General features: G+C 42.7%; 1 protein-coding gene across 1 annotated transcript in view; it reads right to left on the bottom strand.

The window, feature by feature from the left end:
* Window positions 1–18,267, bottom strand: part of MDN1 (midasin AAA ATPase 1) — a 157,476-nt gene extending 139,209 nt beyond the window's left edge. Inside the window, exons 1-5 of the mRNA XM_024731782.1 lie at window positions 18,056–18,267; window positions 10,357–10,583; window positions 1,258–1,482; window positions 795–902; window positions 522–714 (exon numbers count right to left, since the gene is read on the bottom strand). Coding sequence (XP_024587550.1) covers window positions 522–714; window positions 795–902; window positions 1,258–1,482; window positions 10,357–10,583; window positions 18,056–18,157 — 855 coding nt within the window. The 5' untranslated portion in view covers window positions 18,158–18,267. The remainder of the gene's footprint in view (window positions 1–521; window positions 715–794; window positions 903–1,257; window positions 1,483–10,356; window positions 10,584–18,055) is intronic.
* Window positions 18,268–18,887: the final 620 nt, after the last annotated feature.

The raw sequence follows: 18,887 nt of genomic DNA, 5'->3' as shown, positions 1-18,887 counted from the left end.
GCACACTCTTGGAAAGGTCATTTGCTATGGCAGGGGAAGAGCTCACTACAGATGCAACCCTCTCACACAACAGGCAAAGAGAATATTCTGACAGAAAGAGGCCAGGGAGTTACACCTGGGCCTAGCCCCATCTCTGCCAAAGGACAGCCCACAGGTCCTGGGCAAGTCATTCTGCCTTAGTTTTACATAAATATGGTATCACAACGTGGGCCACCCAACTTCAAACAGCTGTTGTAGCAAGTAAATGAGGTCATACATGGAAGAGCTTTGTTAAAGTTAAAAGCTTTTGCATAGGCATCATTACAATTTCTGACTTCACACTAAATAGGGACAAAGTGACTATCAAAGAGGAGGGTCCTGGGTGAATTTCTCTTACTCTCTCCTTGAACACTTCTGAAGGTGGAACAGTAATCCGGCAAACTCGATTTGGCTCACACCTAGAACACAGAGCCCAGCCAAGGAAAAATACACACTCAGTGTTTGGATGGAAGAGGGCACACACGCCACTGCCGTCAACATACCTGCTCTCCAGGGGCTGGCGGCTGCCCAGGCAGCAGCACACCACAGACAGCAGTCACCCTGGAGGAGAGGTCAGCTGAAACAAGGTGTCCTTGTAAATACTGCAGCTCCTTCTCCTTACGCCAAAGGGAGGCTTCTGGATTGGCCAACACCAAGGCTTTCTCTAAGTCCTGCAGCTGGGCCTCTTCTAGTAACCTGAGGAAAATGAGGATCTCATCAACTACTCTAATGCCCAGTAAAGCCACATCGAGATCTCCAGGAATGCTCCTGCTTACCTTAACCTGAAATGGATCAGTTCCTCACTGTTAAAAATCTTCTTAAGGAATGATAACTTGTGCTCTTCATTCATACAGGTGACCAAAGAAAGACAATTGGCTGTGTACCTGGAGAAAACCAAAGTATATAAACTCAGAACCTGCAGCTGATTCTAAAGAATAAAGGAAATTTGCTAGCCAACTGAACACTAGAAAAGGAAATCTTATAATTAACACAGGGAAGGGTAGAAAACACAAATCAGGCAAAATAAATTCACCTAATGGAACACGAAACAATGGAATTCCACTCATACCATCTGATTTCCCTCTGAAATGACACGTGAAAGGGAATAAGAACCCCAAAGGGACCAGAACAAAAATGACATCTTTTAAAAGGTTTCCCTTTCCTCCTCATGCACACAACTCCAGACTCCGTCAACCATCCCCACACTAGAAGCCCAGGAACAGCCCAACAGCTACGCACCAGCGGACCAAGGTGTCATGGCTCCTGAGGAGTGGGACGCACACGCTCCAGTCCCAGAGCTCCCGGAACACAGACTGCTCTTGCTGCAGAAACTTGTAAGCTGCTTCCATTAGGTCCCGGAGCTTCATCCGTCTGCGCCCATACCGGACTGGATTTGCATCTGAGCTCTCTAGGAAAAGTCTTTGAAAGACTGGAGAAGTGTCCTTGAAATACTTCAGGGCAAACCTTCACAAAGAAAAAGAACTTTCATTGCTTGGTAAGAATATCAAAGTATACATATCCACTTAATGAGACAACGGAACATAACAGTAACTCCCAAGGGTTTGAGAACCAAAAGAGATGAATGCTTAAAGCCACTAGTCCTAAGATTATATTCTGTTCAAGTTCAGGAACCAGAATTGCAGCATGAGATATCTAAGAGGAAACAAAAACCACAAGAACTTATCACAAGTGTTTACTACTGAAAATAAACTCATTTTCAACAAATATTTATTGACTTCTCACTATGAGTCACACACACTGTGTTTCAGACACCGTGTTAAGTCCTGGAGGTACAAAACCAAGAAGATACTTTCCTTGAGGAGCCTTTTATCTAGGAAGGAGGAGAGTCACAGAAACAACGAGAGGCACAAAGAAAACAGATTCAACTGAACCTGGGAGAGTCAAGAAGAGATGCTTTGGCTGCACCTTAAAAGATGAAGAGGTGATCCTCATGAGAGGCAGTAAGATTGGAAAAGAGGGACAAAAAGCTACAAGACATACAGGAAATAATTAACAATGGCAATAGTAAGTCCTTCTGCATCAGTAATTACTTTTAATGTAAATGGTTTACTCACAATCAAGACACAGATTAGCTGAATGGATATAAAAAAGAAAAAAAACAGCATCAAACTATATGCTATGTACAAGAAACCCACTTTGGATCTAAGGCTACACATAGGGTGAAAGTGAAGAGATTAAAAAAAAAAATTCCATGCAAATGGTAATCCAAAGAGAGCAGGAGTGACTATATTAATATCAGTCAAAACAGACTTTAAATGGATAGAATAATGAGACAGAAGATCAATAAGGAAACAGAGGACTTGAACAACACTATAGACCAAAGGGACCTAACAGACACATACAGAATACTCTACCCAGCAACAGCAGAACATATTCTTCTCACATGCACATGGAACATTCTCCAGGATAGGGCACATGTAAGGATGCGAAACAAGTCTCAACAAACTTTAAAGTAATGAAATTACACAAAATACTTTTGTATAATAATACAAAATATTACAATAGAATGAAACTAGAAAGCAACAGAAGGAAAACTGGAAAATCCTCAAATATGTGGAAATTAAACAACACACTCTTAAACAACCAATAGATCAAATAAGAAGTCACAAGGAAAATTAGAAAGGACCTTGAAACAAATGAAAAGAAAAATACAACACACCAAAACCTATGGGATATAACAAGAGCAATGATAAGAGTGAAGTTTATAGCTACAAACATGTATATTTTAGAAGATCTCAAGCTAACAACCTAACTTTACACCTCAAGTAACTAAAAAAAGAATAAACTAAACCCAAAGCTAACAAAGAAAGGAAATAATAAAGATTAGAGCAGAGATACAGACAAGAAAAACAACAGGGAAAAAAAATCAACAAAACTAAGCACTGGTTTTTGAAAAGATCAAGAAAAGTGATACACTCTTAGCTTAACTAAGAAAAGAATAGAAGGTTCAAAAAACAACACAAATGAAAGAGGGGACATTACGGATACCACAGAAATAAAACAGACTATAAGGAATACTATGAGGGAATTCCCTGGCGGTTCAGTGGTTAGGGCTCCACGCTTCCACTGCAGGGGGCATGGATTCGATCCTTAGTGGGGGAACTAAGATCCTGCATGCCACATGGCGTGGCCAAAAACAAACAACCCCCCCCCCCCACACACACACACAAAATTAACAATTGTTGGTATGGATGTGAAGAAGCTGGAACCCTTGTGCACTGTTGGCAGGATAACATGGTGTGACTCCATGGAAAACAGTACAGAGGTTCCTTTAAAAAAAAAAAATAGGGGGCTTCCCTAGTGGCACAGCGGTTAAGAATCCACCCACCAATGCAGGGGACCGGGTTCGAGTCCTGGTCCGGGAAGATCCCACATGCCGTGGAGCACCTAAGCCCATGCGCCACAACTACTGAGCCCACGCACCTAGAGCCCATGCTCCGCAACAAGAGAAGCTGCCACAATGAGAAGCCGGCGCACCATAATGAAGAGTAGCCCCTGCTCGCCGCAACTAGAGAAAGCCTGCGCGCAGCAACAAAGACCCAATGCAGTCAGCCATCCAACCATCCATAAACAAATACATATATACATACATAAATTTTATTTTAAAAACTACTAATAAATAGGGACTTCCCCGGTGGCTCAGTGGATAAGACTCTGTGCTCCCAATGCAGGGGGCCTGGGTTTGTTCCCTGGTCGGGGAACTAGATCCCACATGCATGCTGCAACTAAGAGTTCACATGCCACAACTAAGGAGCCTGCCTGCCGCAACTAAACCTGGCACAACCAAATAAATAAATAAATATTCACAAAAATAAAACTAGCACATCTTTTTTCACCACAAAGCAAATATACTAGTTTAATTACAGATTGAAATACAGTGAATCACATGATGCACTTATCCATACGGCCCAGCAATTCCATTTCTAGGTACAGAGCCAAAAGAACTGAAAGCAGGGTCTCCAAGAGATTTTTGCACACGCATGTTCATAACAGCACTATTCACAATAGCCAAGAAGTGGAAGCAACCCAAATGTCTTTTGACAGATGAATAAACTGTGGTATATACATACAATGCAATACTGTGTAAACTTAAAAAGGAAGTAAATCTGGTCACATCCAACAGCATATATGAACCTTCAGGACATTACGCTAAGTAAAGTAAGCCAACCATAAAAGGATAAATACTGTATGATTTCATCTATATTAGGTATCTAAAGTAGTCAAATTCACAGATACAGAAAGCAGAATGGTGATTACCCGGGGGCTGGGGGGAAGGAGAACAGGGGAATTGTTTAGAGAGTATAAAATTTCAGTACTGCAAGATGAAAAACGTCTGGAGACCTGTTTTACAACAATGCAAATGTTTTTAACACTACAGAATTGCATACTTAAAAATGGTTAAGATGGCAAATTTTATGATTTTTTTTTTACCATAATAAAAATAAGTATGTGCATTTTTTTTGCAGTATGCGAGCCTCTCACCGCCGTGGCCTCTCCCGTTGCGGAGCACAGGCTCCAGACGCGCAGGCTCAGCAGCCACGGCTCACGGGCCCAGCCGCTCCGCGGCATGTGGGATCTTCCCGGACCGGGGCACGAACCCGCGTCCCCTGCATCGGCAGGCGGACTCTCAACACCAGGGAAGCCCAGTATGTGCATTTTTAAGAATGAAAATAAACTTTAAAAACTTAAACATACTCTACAGAATTTATGTATACTGCAAACATGGTGATTCTCAGTATATTCAGGTAGTAAATGATGTAGAAGCACATCCTTGCTGTTTCTACTGTACTCCTTGGCATGTTGAGTAGAAGGAGACCCAGGAAGTGGGAAAAGGAATCAAAGCAAACTCCTCTGTGCCCTGTATGTATTGGTCTACAATGAAAGCTATTGGTTTAGCTCTTTCTGTACTCTCATTACCCCGGTCTACTCTGAAGTGGGACTAGAATAGGGAGTATGTCAACAGTAGGCATTATTATCCCAAATGTAAAGCTAAGGAAACTGAAGTGGTTAGTTTATTTGCTCAAGGTCACAAAGCTACTAAGTGTAAAGAGGCTATCTGAATCCAGGCTTTCCAACTCCACAATCAGATGTGTGATTCAGTTGCTCTACTACAGACATGAAGAAAGTGGATTCATCAAGAGTTGGGAGTTTTCTCGATAGATAAGAACACTGAACCGACGGACAAAAAAGCAGATATTAATAGAAAGACAGCAACCATAAGGTCAAAAATAGAATTTTAAGCCACATAAGGAAGGTACAAACTGGAAAGAGCTGATTAACAGGAAGAAAGAATTGGCAGTCCCAGTGAGGAGAAAGACTAGTGTGTTAAATGAACTAGTGGGATAGGAGATGGCAGTCTGGGAACAGAGCGTTTAAGCCAGTGACTTGTAAGGTGGTGGTGCAGATGTGAGCTAGACCCAGGGTGTGACCACTGCAGTGAGTAGGATAGGTGAAATGAACACAGAAGTCCACTGGAGATTAACTAGTCAAGGAACAACAGAGTCAGCACTGCATGGATATTCCAAGTGTGACACAGGAGCTGGGGTGGGGAAGAAGATGATGGGCCGGTTGCCAAGTTCTTCAAAGAAGGAAGAGGAGCTCGGAAGTTCATCAGTAATCACAAGAAAGCAGCAGCAGAAAATAAAGCAGAAGATGGCAGGTGTCATGGCAACAAGAAAGTCCAGAAAACTTCACAGAACAGAGAGGAGGACACCCACTAAACATGCAGACTGTGAGGGATATGGAGGGTTCGATTAAAGACACCCTTCCCTGTTAAGGACCAACACGAACACAATATCAAGACCACCGTAAATCAGTGAAGACAAGGAAGCAAAAGTAACAGAGAAGAGGCTAAGTATACAAGAGAGTGTGCAGGTTATGGAGCACAAGCAGGGAAAGGGTTTGGGTGAGGGAAGAGGCCTGGATGTCAGCTGGGTGGGAAGATACAAAATGAGAATTCAGGAGATGGGTGGGAAGGCTTGGACTTCAATGAGCAAGCCAGGCCAACAGGAATAAAGGCTTTGTACATTAACGCTCATGATATTCTGAAGGAGACTGGACAACTGGGTCTCAGGAGGTTTAGCTGTGGGGACTTCCCTGGTGGTCCAGTGGTTAGGACTCCCCACTACCACTGCAGGGGGCACAGGTTCAATCCCTGGTTGGGGAACTAAGATTCCGCATGCCGAGCAACACAGCCAGAAAAAAAAAGATTCAGCTGTGGCTTGGAAGAGAGACAGGGCAGCTGTGGTGTGGGAGGCTGGTCGTCCACTAGCTCATGGGCAGCTGGTGTTGGCAGTGCACGTGGAACCAATGGGCAGCAACAAACATGTAGGAGATAAGCAGTAACCAAGTCATCAACCCGACCCAAGAGGTCTTTGAGGATACGGGGAAATGAACAGAGTGGACTGGCAATGGCTGTAAACCTGTGTAGTAGAAGGCTTCCCTATAGCGGAAACAGACTGTGGTCCACTGCAAGTATACAAAAGGAGGATGGGTTGATATTCCCTCCTGAACTTAGGTGACTACAGCACCCTTTTCTCTAGAGACCCATCATTTTCAGAAAGTGCTCTAAAATTCTGATCCAGGCAGTGATGGATGGACCAGTAAAGCGTACTTAGGCAGAGAATAATAACATGATCAGATTTTTCCCTGGAGAATATTCGAAGTCTATGGAGAATGGTCTCTTTCCTGGGATAAAACGAAGAGTTGTAAGGTCTAAAATGCAACAAGGAACACTATCCAGTGAAACGTCTAATCTTGGATCAGCCACTTACTTGGGCAACTCAGCATCTAGAGGTAAGACCTGTGGTCCAGTTCTGGCTCTGACACTTAGAATAACTTAGTTAACTTAGTTAATCCCTCTAAAGATTTGAAATGGGACTAAGAGTGCCTGAATATGTCACAGTACAAAGATTAAAAAGATAATGTTTATCTACTTACTTAAATACTCTAAAGCCTGTATAAATATGTGTTATTACTAAAATACCACCATTCTGTTCCAAAATCCACACTCCTAACTCCCACGGCAGATCCACAGATTTTCATATCCAAGGATGTTCAATGTCACATTATACATCAAAAATTCAAAAACAACCTAACTGCCCAACAAACGGATAAGTGGTAAAATACTACACAACTTTTAAAACAACTTTATTTACTGATGCAAAGATGTCCATATGTGACTAAATTTAAAAACAAGATGCAAGTTAAAAATTGTTTTTATTAAAATTAGTATATAGTCAAAAGTCTGTTTAGATTTTATTAAAATTTGATTTTGAAACTATGTGCACAAATGTTCTAAGATTTGCTGTGGGGACGGTTGCACACACCTGTGAATATACTAAAAACCACTGAATTGTACACTTATGTGGCATATAAACTACATCTCAATAAAGCTAATTTTAAATGTGTGCACATAAATATATCAGTGTGCACACTCTCAGATGGGTGCAAGAGCAAGAAAGAGAAAAGGGATTTGGGAGGAAACATACCAAACATAGCAGTTATCTCCGGAGAGTAGGATTTCAGGGTGGAGAGGACTTTTTGCTTTTTAGGATTCTGTATTATTGAGTGTTACCTGAACATATTGCTTTTGTAATTAAAAGAGGATGTTCTTCTCCTCAGAAGAATGCCGCCAGAATAAGTAAAATAATTCTTGAAGGGGGAAAAAAGTCTAAAATTAAATGTGTGTTACCCTTACAACATTCCTGGACACAGTTTTGAAGCAGAGGTTTATAAAAGCGTAACTACTTTTGGTCCCTCATTCCGCTCTATGCCAGCCTGATTTCAGCATGATTGTACATATATATACAGCACTTTACACATGAAGCATGCTCTACCATAGCATTCCACCTGCTATTGTTCACAAAAGACCATTAATAGGCCCACCTATTAATGCTCTTCCCAATCAAAGACATAGCACTGATGTGGATCCACACGTCCAGGACAAACTGACAGCAAATGCGAAATTGAAGCCAAGAAATTAACCCAGTACAACCCAAAGGAACTTAGGTGATTACCACAGCTCCCCCTTATCCACGGGGGATGGGTTCCAAGACCCGGAGTGGATGCCTGTCACCACGGATAGTACTGAACTCTATACACACTTTTTTCCTATACATACATGCTTATGATAAAGTTTAATTTATAAATCAGGCACAGAATATCCAAGTTGTCAGCAACACTACTCCTGTGCTTTGGGGCCATTATTAAGTAAAATAAAGGTTACTTGAACACAAGCACTTTAATACCACAACACAGATGGTTACTAAGTGACTAGTGGGTAGGTAGCAAATACAGCATGGATATGCTAGAGAACGAGATGACTCATCCCGGGCAGGACAGCACAAGATTTCATTATACTACTCAGAACAGCATGCAACTTAAAACTTATGAATTGTTTATTTCTGGAATTTTCCATTTAATTTTTTGGGGTATGATTGACTTCAGGTAACTGCAACCACGGGAAACGAAACAACAGATAAAGGGGGACTGCTGTATTCTTTCCTTCCTGGGAGTAGAAATATAATCATTAGCTATAACATGCTATTCAGATAAAGTTCTGTGTAAATCAGTCAACAAATATATGAACGGCTCAAACAGGATGAGTGGGCAGCACCACAAAGTAGAAAAAAGAGCATGGGCTTTGGAAGCAGCTAACCTAGGACTGAATTCCAACTCTGCCACTTTCTAGCAAAGGGACTTTGGGCAAGTTACTTAGCATCTCTGAGCCTCAGTCTCCTCATCTGGAAAATGGGAATAACACCTAACCTCTGAGGGTTGGAGACAATGCCAATAAAATGCGAGAGTGGTTGTTGTAGTACTCATCATTAATGAAAGGCAGTTTCCACAAGATTTGCGTGAAAGGACAGTGTGTTAAAGGGACTCGCAAGGACCAGGGAGAGGGGAGAAACAAGAAAGGGGGAGCAAACTAAAAGAGCAAAGAACTAAAAGATGCAAAATATAAGAGTAAAGTACAATCAGAACTTAAAAGTAAGGTTACACTCCTGAGAGAACACTAAGGGGAAAAAAAAAATCAACACATAATGTAGTATTAACCATCTGAAACCATCTACAAAGCTATAGCTGAAGAAATCCGGGAACACAAGAATGGAAAGTTAGGAACAGAACTAGATGATTTTTCAAAAATAGCACTTTGGGGCTTCCCTGGTGGTGCAGTGGTTAAGAATCAGCCTGTCAGGGCAGGCAAGACGGGTTCAAGCCCTGGTCCAGGAAGATCCCACATGCTGCGGAGCAACTAAGCCCGAGCACCGCCAACTACTGAGCCTGCGCTCTAGAGCCCACGAGCCACAACTACTGAAGCCCGCGTGCCTAGAGCCTGTGCTCCGCAACAAGAGAAGCCACCAGGATGAGAAACCCACGCACCACAACGAAGAGTAGTCCCCGCTCGCCGCAACTAGAGAAAGCCTGCACGCAGCGATGAAGACCCAACACGGCCAAAATCAATCAATTAATTAATTATTTTTAAAAGATGCTCCTTTAAGTACACAGAACATTATTCATGTTTAGAGTTAAAGTCCTTTATCTTCTTAATTGAAAAACCCCTGACACTCATTTAGCTGCCTCTTTTGACTATTCCACACAAACCTATCATTTTGAGAAAGCCTGGTGCAGCAGCACATGCCTATAGCCCCAGCTACTCAGGAGGCTAAGGCAGGAGGATGGCTCGGGCCAGGAGTTCTGGGCTGCAGGGTGCTATGCTGACTGGGCGTCCGCACTAAGTTCAGCATTATTGGGGTGACCTCGTGGGAGTGGGGGACCACGAGGTTGCCTGAGGGGTGAAGCAGCCCAAGTTGGAAAGAGAGCAGGTCAAAAGAAAAATGCATTAGAATCCAGTTCTAATACAACTTCTTATCACATTTTGGATGTAGACAGATTTACAGAAAATTGGAAGGGACACTAGAGCTCTTGTAACCCACTCACCTTCAGCTGTTCCAGCAAGCAGGAATCTCACCCATCTGAAATGGATGTTGTAAGAGCCTCAGCTAAAACTCATTTAGATCTGCCTTATATGCATGTCTTGCCACGTGACAGAATCCTTGAGGGCAGGGCGATATCTTGGTTATATTTTCCAGACCGGTCTTGATGGTCAAGACTTAAAACCTAGTAAATGGTCACTAAACTGAGCTGGATAAATGGCTTCTGCTGTGATTATTTTTATAAAATAGTACCACTCCTCTCTCCCCTTTCTGAATTTCCCCTTTCTCTTCTTCTCAGCTCAGACTCCTCCTTACTTCCCAGGAGAGAGTAGGTTCTACCACCTCAAGGAGAAATGTGAAGAATAAAACTGTTACTCACGGGAGGACGTCAGGATGGTTACCAATGAGTCTGCTCATCGACACACAGAGCCTTTCGTGTAAGTCATGGTTGACTTGGCCCCCAGCTTTAATGGCTTCAGCATTCCTTTCCAGCAAATCCAAAAGGAGAGGGCGCAGCTGGCGGCCAACCAGCACAGTACAGTCCTTATCCAGAAGTAACTGTGCTAAGGTACTCAAGATACACTGGCGATCTTGAGGTGTCCACACCTGAGAGAAAGGCAAAACAAAATTTCTACGTAAATGATTTTCATTTCTACTGCTACAGGAGAACAGAGTCCTGGCTTAAAATCAAACTATCTAATTGCCAGACTTCACAACTGAATTTATCTTATAAAACATGGTGGGGGTTTTTTTGGCAATAGAGGATTAGTTAATTGAATGTAAATGCTGTTACAAATAAGTTTCAGTCCACTGGGGTTTGAGGTAAAAGGACTGACACCAGGATTCCATGTAAAATGCTAGATAGCTTCAGCTTCCTTGAAAAGTAATGTTTCAGAGTCATAACAGTTTCCAGGGAATCCAGTGTTTCCCCCAACACCTTTGTCTTGGAGGAAAACAGGAATTAAATGAGAAAAAAATAAAGTGCAGTTAGTATGCAAAACTGCCAACTCTCTTGAGGAAAGAATAAAGAAATCAGTTCCTGGAAATGAATGATGATATATCCTCATGAAGGTTTCAGATTTTAATTAATAAACAAAATAGATCCAAAGCAGACAGCCACACTTTGATATGCAAGATGAAATAAACCACAGAATTCTAATGCCTGGGCTCAGTATGTCCATAAGCATAAAAAGAAAAACTGAAAAGTATGTAAAAGGTCTCATATTGCTTGTGTGTATGCAAGTCCGCACAACCCTTGCTGCTGGGCAACGTGACAGTGGTTTTAAATTGCCTGAGGCGTATACCCCTGACCCAGCAAGCCCAAGGCTATGAATTTATAGCCTAAAGACTTTGACACTAAATGGTTATCTGTAAGAGTACAGCTTGGGCACAACCTAAATACCATATTCAAAAATATAATAATTTTTTCCAAAGTTCCAAAGTTGTACTTGTAGGTAGTGTTAATAATTTATTCCATTTTATTACTTACTAGTGTTTCACCATATGAGCATACCACAACTTGTTTATCCTTTCAAATGATAATAGATATTTGCACTGTTTTCAGCTATCATCAATAAAGCTACCATCAACATTCATGTACAAGAGACTGATGGACATAGTTCATTCCTCTCTGTCTTTTTTTGGTTTTTGGCCACGCTGCACAGCATGTGGGATCTTAGTTCCCTGACCAGGGATCTAACCCGAGGCCCCTCCAGTGGAAGCACGGAGTCTTAACCACTGGACCACCAGGGAAATCCTTCATTACTATTTTTTTTTTTTTTAGCGAAGTATAGTTGATTTACAATGTTTCAAGTGTACAGCAAAGTGGCTCAGTTATACATATATATACATACATATGTATATATTCTTTTTCAGATTCTTTTCCACTATAGGTTTATTACAACATATTGAATATAGTTCTCGGTGCTATAGGGTAGGTCCTTGTTATTTATCTATTTTATATATAGTAGTGTGTATCTGTTAATCCCAAATTCCCAATTTCTCCACCACCCATATTTTCGTTCCTCTTAATCTTTTTATTACCAAAGAGTGAGACTGCTGGGTCACACAATAACTGTATGCTCAACTTGATAATACACTTTGGCCATCCCGCCGCATGGCTTGCAGGATCCTAGTTACCCAATGAGCGATCAACCCGGGCCCTCGGCATTGAAAGCAGAGTCCTAACCACTGGACCACCACGGAATTCCCTAAACTTTTATTTTTAACTTAAGAAAAAAAATTTTTAGGGCTTCTCTGGTGGCGCAGTGGTTAAGAATCCTCCTGCCAATGCAGGGGACACAATTTCAAGCCCTTGTCTGGGAATATCCCGCATGCCATGGAGCAACTAAGCCCATGCACCACAACTACTGAGCCTGCCCTTTAGAGCTCGCGAGCCACAACTACTGAGCCCTCATGCCACAACTACTGAACCCCGCACGCCTAGAAGAGAAGCCGCCTCAATGAGAAGCCCGTGCACCACAAGGAAGAGTAGCTCCCGCTCGCCGCAACTAGAGAAAGCCCGCGCACAGCAACAAAGACCCAATGCAACCAAAAATAAATAAATATAACAAATAAATAAATTTTAAGAAATTTTTCAACGTTTAACAGAAGTTGTCTTCCAGAGTATCTGCACCATTTCACATCCCCACCAGCAATATCTGAGCGCTTCAGCTGCTACATAACTTCACCAACACATAGTATTATCGGTCTTAATTTTAGCCATTCTAGTGGAGGTGGAGTGGTATATGGTATGAAGTATTTAATAGCCATTCATTTATCTTCTTTTGTGACGTATTTATTCAAATCTTTTACCCGTTTTTAAATCGGGTTGCTCCTTTATTAACTATGATGGTGTTTGTAGATCCTCTATAACAGCTTGAGGAAGTTTTGCTCTATTCCTATCTTGTTTTTGTCTATTTCTTGAGTGAACTTTGGTAATTTATATTCTATGAATGCTCCTGTCATCTAAATTGTCTAATTTATTGGCATAAAATTTTTCATATTAGTTACTTATTTTTTTATTCTTTTCAAACTCTGTAATGGTGGCCTTCTTTCATTCCTAATAGCTTGGATTTTTCCCTTTTATTCTTGGTCAGTCTTTTCAAAGAATCAACTTCTGGTTTTACTGGTTTGCTATATTGTTTGTCCATTTTCTATTTCATTCGTTTCCACTGTTATCTTTATTATTTTCTTCCTTCTATTTATTTTGCGTTTAATTTGCTCTTCTTTTCCTAATTTCCTAAGGTGGAAGCTTAAGAAATATCACTAATTTCAAACCATTTTTTCCAAATGTAAGAACTTAATGTTATAAATTTCCCTCTAAATGTTATGAATTTCCTTCTAATTGTTGTTGTCTGCAACCCACAAACTGTTTAAGCTATCATACAGTTTAAAATATTTTCTGATTCTCCCAGTGATTTCTTCTTTAGCCATCAGTTTCTTTTAATCTTCTTATTTAATCTCTAACATTTAGGGATTTTTCCCAGCATCATTTTGAGGGTTTTCCCCCCTAACTTAATCTCATTGGGGTAACTGAATATGCCTTGTATGATTTCAATTCTCCTAAATTTGTTGAGACTTGTTTAATGGCCCACCTTATGATCTATCTTGGTGAACGTTCCAGATGTGCAGAGTATGTATTCTGCAATTACTGGACACAGCATTCTATAAATGCCAGTTAGGTCAGGTTTGTTGATGGTGTTCAAGCCTTCTATATCCTTACCCATCTTCTGTATTTGTACTATCAGTGACCAAGGCTAGAGTGTTAAAAGTCTCCAATTATAATTTTGAGTTTCTCTATTTTTCCTTTTCTGTCACTTTTTGATTCATGCATTTTGACATTCTGTTATTCGGTATACATATATTTAGGGTTTCTTTCTTAATTTTGCACTACTGACATTTGGGGCTGGATAATTTCCTTGTTGTGAAGGCTACCCTGTGCACTAGAAGGTGTTCAGCAGCATCCCTGGCCTCTACGCTCTAGATGCCTATAGCACACCCCCATCACAAGTTGTGACAACCAAAAAACATCTCTAGATTTGCTCTAGAAAGCAAAATTGCCCCCAGTTGAGAACCAGACAGGGTAAGAAAAAAAAAATTTTCAAAAAGAAAATGGAAATATGATGGACAGAAAATAGTTTCTTTGAAAATTAAAAAAAAAAGCAGTATTTCATATACCATTTTAGAAAGCTTGGATTTTGATTCTGGAGATAGTGGGGAGCTCTTAGGCAGAATGGCAATAGATTCAGATTTGTCTTATTAATGATAATTTATATTAAGTGACCAGAATACGGATGGGAGATAATAGCTAAAGGGAACAGGGGCTTCTTTTTGAAGTAACAAGTGTTCCAAAATGGACTGTGGTGACAGTTGCATATATGTGTGAACAGAGCGAAAACCACTGAACTGTACACTTAAATGGATGAATTATATGGTATGTGAATTACATGCCAAAGCTGTCTTTAAAAAAATTATAATTATAGCTCATATGTATTGATTACTTACTATGGGTCAGGCACTGTGGTAAACTCCTCAAATGCATTATCTAGATCTCACAACAATCTTATTTGTAGCAATAATAACAGCAACCCGTTTTATAGACAACACTTACTATATTCTAGGCATCTAATCCTCATAGCAACACATAAGTAGGTAAAATTATCCCCATTTTACAGATAAGGAAACTGAAAAATAAAAAAGGGGTAAGGTCACAAAGCTAGGAGCAGAAACAGGAATCCATGTCACAGAATCTGGCTCCAGAGTCCCTGCTTTTAACTACTCTCTGTAACTATTTAGCGGCTACCATATGTAATACATATCATATCAAGAAACTGAGACTCAGGAGAGTTGAGCAACTTGTGGGAGGACCCAAAGGCAGTTAAATAAGAGAACAGAGGGACTTCCCTGGCGGTCCAGTGGTTAAGACTCCAAACTTCCACTGCAGGCAGTGCAGGTTCGATCCCTGGTCAGGGAACTAAGGTCCCGCAAACCGAGCGGCCAAAAAACAAAACAAAACAAGAAAAAGAGAGAGAGAATGGATTTGATCTTCAGCCGTACTTCAGCCCCAGTACCCACGCATGCTCTTAAGCACTGTGCTCTTCCTCAACATAAACAGTGATCAAAGAGGTAAGGTGTGACTCTGTGATTTATAAGAAATACAAATCGGGTCTTCGACCCTATTCCTGGCCGAGTTCCTAAAACCCCTGGAACTTCCTGTGATGAGAGAGAGAGAGAGATAAAGGTGTCTTGTTATGTTAATGCAGTGAATTGTGGAAAGCCGCTAAGATGGGAGCTGGTTGCCAGGAGAACCAATCATGTGATTAGAGTATCGGAACTTTCAGTTCTGTGCCCTCCCAGGAGGGCAGAGGGGCTAAAGATGGAGAGTTCAATCACCAACGGCCAGAGATTTAATCAACTGTGCCAATGTAAGGAAGCCTCCATAAAAACCCAAAAGAACATGGTTCAGAGAGCTTCAGGGTTGGTTGTCCTAATAAGTAAAACATTTCTCTGAGTTCTATGAGCCACTCTAGCAAATTAATCAAACCCAAGGAAGAGGTCATTGGAACCTCCAATTTACAGCCAGTTGATCAGAAGCACAGGTGACAACCGGTGTGTATATTGCAGGTGGGAGAAGTCTTTTAGGGCTGAGCCTTTACCATGAAGAATATGATGCTTCCTGCAGATAAACAGTGTCAGAATTGAGTTAACTATAGGACACCAGCTGGTGTCTGAGACTTGCTTGGTGGTGGTGGAAAGAACACCCCCACGGTGCAATTAAGAGTCAGAACTGTAGGATGGTAGAGATAGTAGGGAGGAAGCGAAAGGAACAGATCCAATACTGAGTAAGGAAAATCAGGAGGACTTGGCTATATGTGACAGAAAAGGAGTGAAAAGGGACTGGATAGAGAGACAGTGGTGTCACCAGCTGAGATAAAGAAAAAAAAAAGGAAGCACAATCCTAAAAAATTCTTACTTCAGATCCCAAACTCCATGAGAAGTAATGTTTCAAAAACTTTGCTGGGACTTCCCTGGCAGTAGAGTCGTTAGGACTCCGTGCTTTCACTGCAGAGGGGGCCTGGGTTCAATCCCTGGCTGGAGAACTAAGATCCCACAAGCTGCGCGGCTTGGAAAAAAAAAAACAAAAAAAACCTTTGCTTTCCAGTAAAAATTATTTTGCTTCCCAAAATAGAAGAAAAATAGAATGACAACACAATCAACTCTTCTCTGAACGAAAGGCTTGAAACTATTACTGAAAATGGAAAGGAACACACCTGAAAAACATCTCTCAGATTGGATAAAATCTGAGAGAGAACGTGAGACAAAGAAAGGGGAAGCACAGGTGTCCCTATCTCCTTAATTCAACTAAACTTTCAAGTAGCTTTTAAGTTCCTTAGCATCATTATATAGTCTCAGAATCTACCTGAGTGGTTCACACTTCAAAATATCAGATTCTCTTAAAAACGGCTACAAACCACTTTTCTCATTTTACTCCCAATACATAAGCACCAATTTTATATCCAATTACAGTGGAGAATCATAAATAAATCCCTTATTGTCCACGGTCCATAAGCCCCAGCTGCAGAACCTCTGTTCTAAAATGCAAGCCCACTTACAGAAAAATACTTCTAGCCACAATACATAATTCATGAGCCTGTCACCACAAGCTCACTGTCTCATACAAACTGATCATCTCTTTCCTTAGTCCAGCCCACCAAAAATCTGTTTTCTTTCCTAGACCTCTCCATTTATGTTAGTGATTCCCTTCCCTGGGGGAATCACAAGCCGGATAACCCCAGGCATATCTTCCACTGCTCCCTCCCCTTTGCTATACACGTTCATTTGTTGTCACCGAACAGAAATGCCTCTCATGTTAGTTCCCAGCTACTCCAGACACAAAATACTGCTGTTGTTTCCTAAACAATAGGATATATACGGTCTACATACTGGAATTCGAAAAAAAAATTTTTCTACTCTCAAGAAGCTAACAGGACTTCCCTGGTGGCGCAGTGGTTAAGAATCCGCCTGCCAATGCAAGGGACACGGGTTTGAGCCCTGGTCCAGGAAGATCCCACATGCCGCGGAGCAACTAAGCCCGTGCGCCACAACTACTGAGCCTGCGCTCTGGAGCCCGCGAGCCATAACTACTGAGCCCACGTGCCACAACTACTAAAGCCCGTGTGCCTAGAGCCCGTGCTCCGCAACGAGAAGCCACCACAATAAGAAGCTCGCGCACCGCAACGAAGAATATCCCCCGCTCGCCGCAACTAGAGAAAGCCCACGCACAGCAACGAAGACCCAAAGCAGCCAAAAAATAATAATAATTAATGTAAAAAAAGAAGCTAACAGACATTGGGGGGGGGGAGCACAAAACACAAAGTTAAAATGCCAAGTGAAAAAACTCAAGACAGCTGGTGGTAAACGTGAGCTCGCTCTTAAAAGGCCAGAGCACCCATTTCCCTGAAAACCAATTCATAATTCCATGGCTTAGAAATTATGCACTCAATGTCTCGCTTTGTCCATCAGTTGTTTTCTGTGTTTATGAACGGTCTCTAAAGATAGACGCTCAATTCCCTGTGGGCAGAGGCCTTAACGAATTTATGTCTCCTCAAAGTGCCACACTGTGTGCTAGGCAGAGCAGGAACACAATCAATGCTTATCATTGGGCCTTAAAGTTGGGACTGGGCAGACAGGAAACATTCACCCAAGCTAACAGGGGTAGCTAGACTCGGCACACTTAGATAATACACATGTCAAAAGGGCAGACACGCAACCTCAGTTACAGAAAAACCACCCACATTTCTCTCCGAAGGCCACGTCTGCCGCACGCAGTCAGGGCGCTGCAAGGGGGTAAGTCGGTGGAGAGGGAAAGGCAAGGCTCTCCCCACGAGAATAACAAAAGGCTCCTTCCTGGCTCCTCAAAGGCGCGAGGACGCCTCCGCCACGGGCCAGCCCTGGGGAGCGGGCCAGAGTGACAAGACCCGCTTTCCTGTCCCCTGCGTCTCCGCGCAGGGCCATGGGGCACGCGCCAGGGGATGGCGGGGGCGGCCGGGCGCTTTCCCTCTCGTTCCTTCTCTTACCTGCTTGACCAAGAACCTGCCCAGCTCGCTGCGGCTCTTCTCGTTCTTGGCAGCGATTAACCGCAGAGGCGCGGCCGCCACCTCCAGCAAGAGGTGCTCCATGACCGCGGGCCCTCAGCCCCAGACGGCCACCGACGCTCCCTGCTTCGCGCTCAGAGCCCCCAAGCCGCTGAGGTCCCCGCGCCGGAGCTGCCACCAACTACGCCCCCAGAGAAAACAACCGCCGCTTCTCCACGGACACGCTGAGAGCTGCAGCACACGTGGGAGGAGCACGCGGCGCACTGCGTCACCAGCCTGCGACGGCGCCGGCTTACGACGCAGACCCCGCCCCCTCGGCACCGGAAACGCGGGCGTCCCTATCCGGTCAACTCCCGCTGGGGAATCCGAGCAGAAATGGCTTTTAAAGCCGAGGCAAGAGATCGCTGTGATGGGACGTCCGGAGACGACGAGTGGTGGGATAGCGAGACGGAAGATTCCGCCATGCGGGAGAAGCTAGGGAGCCTGTAGGGCTGTGGGATCCTCCTGCCTCCTAATGCCTCAACAGGCGAAAAGATCAGATAGGAATGAAAAGCAGATTCGCCCCTTCTGACCCAGCAATTCCCTTTTTAGACCTCTGGCCTGTGGAAATTCACACCCAAGTGTAACAAGCATAGCCCTGGCAGCATTCTTTTTTTTTTTTTTTAATTTTTGGCAGCGTTGGGTCCTCGTTGCTGTGCGCGGGCTTCTCATTACGATGGTCTCTCTCGTTGCGGAGCACGGGCTCTAGGCGCGCGGGCTTCAGTAGCTGTGGCTCGTGGGCTCTAGAGAGCAGGCTCAGTAGTTGTGGTGCAAA

The sequence above is a fragment of the Neophocaena asiaeorientalis genome, unplaced genomic scaffold, assembly GCF_003031525.2.
Source record: "Neophocaena asiaeorientalis asiaeorientalis breed wild unplaced genomic scaffold, Neophocaena_asiaeorientalis_V1.1 scaffold232, whole genome shotgun sequence".
In the NCBI taxonomy this organism is placed as follows: Eukaryota; Metazoa; Chordata; class Mammalia; order Artiodactyla; family Phocoenidae; genus Neophocaena; species Neophocaena asiaeorientalis.
The sequence above is the reverse complement of the archived record's forward strand: the minus strand, read 5'-3'. Positions and strand labels throughout refer to the sequence as shown.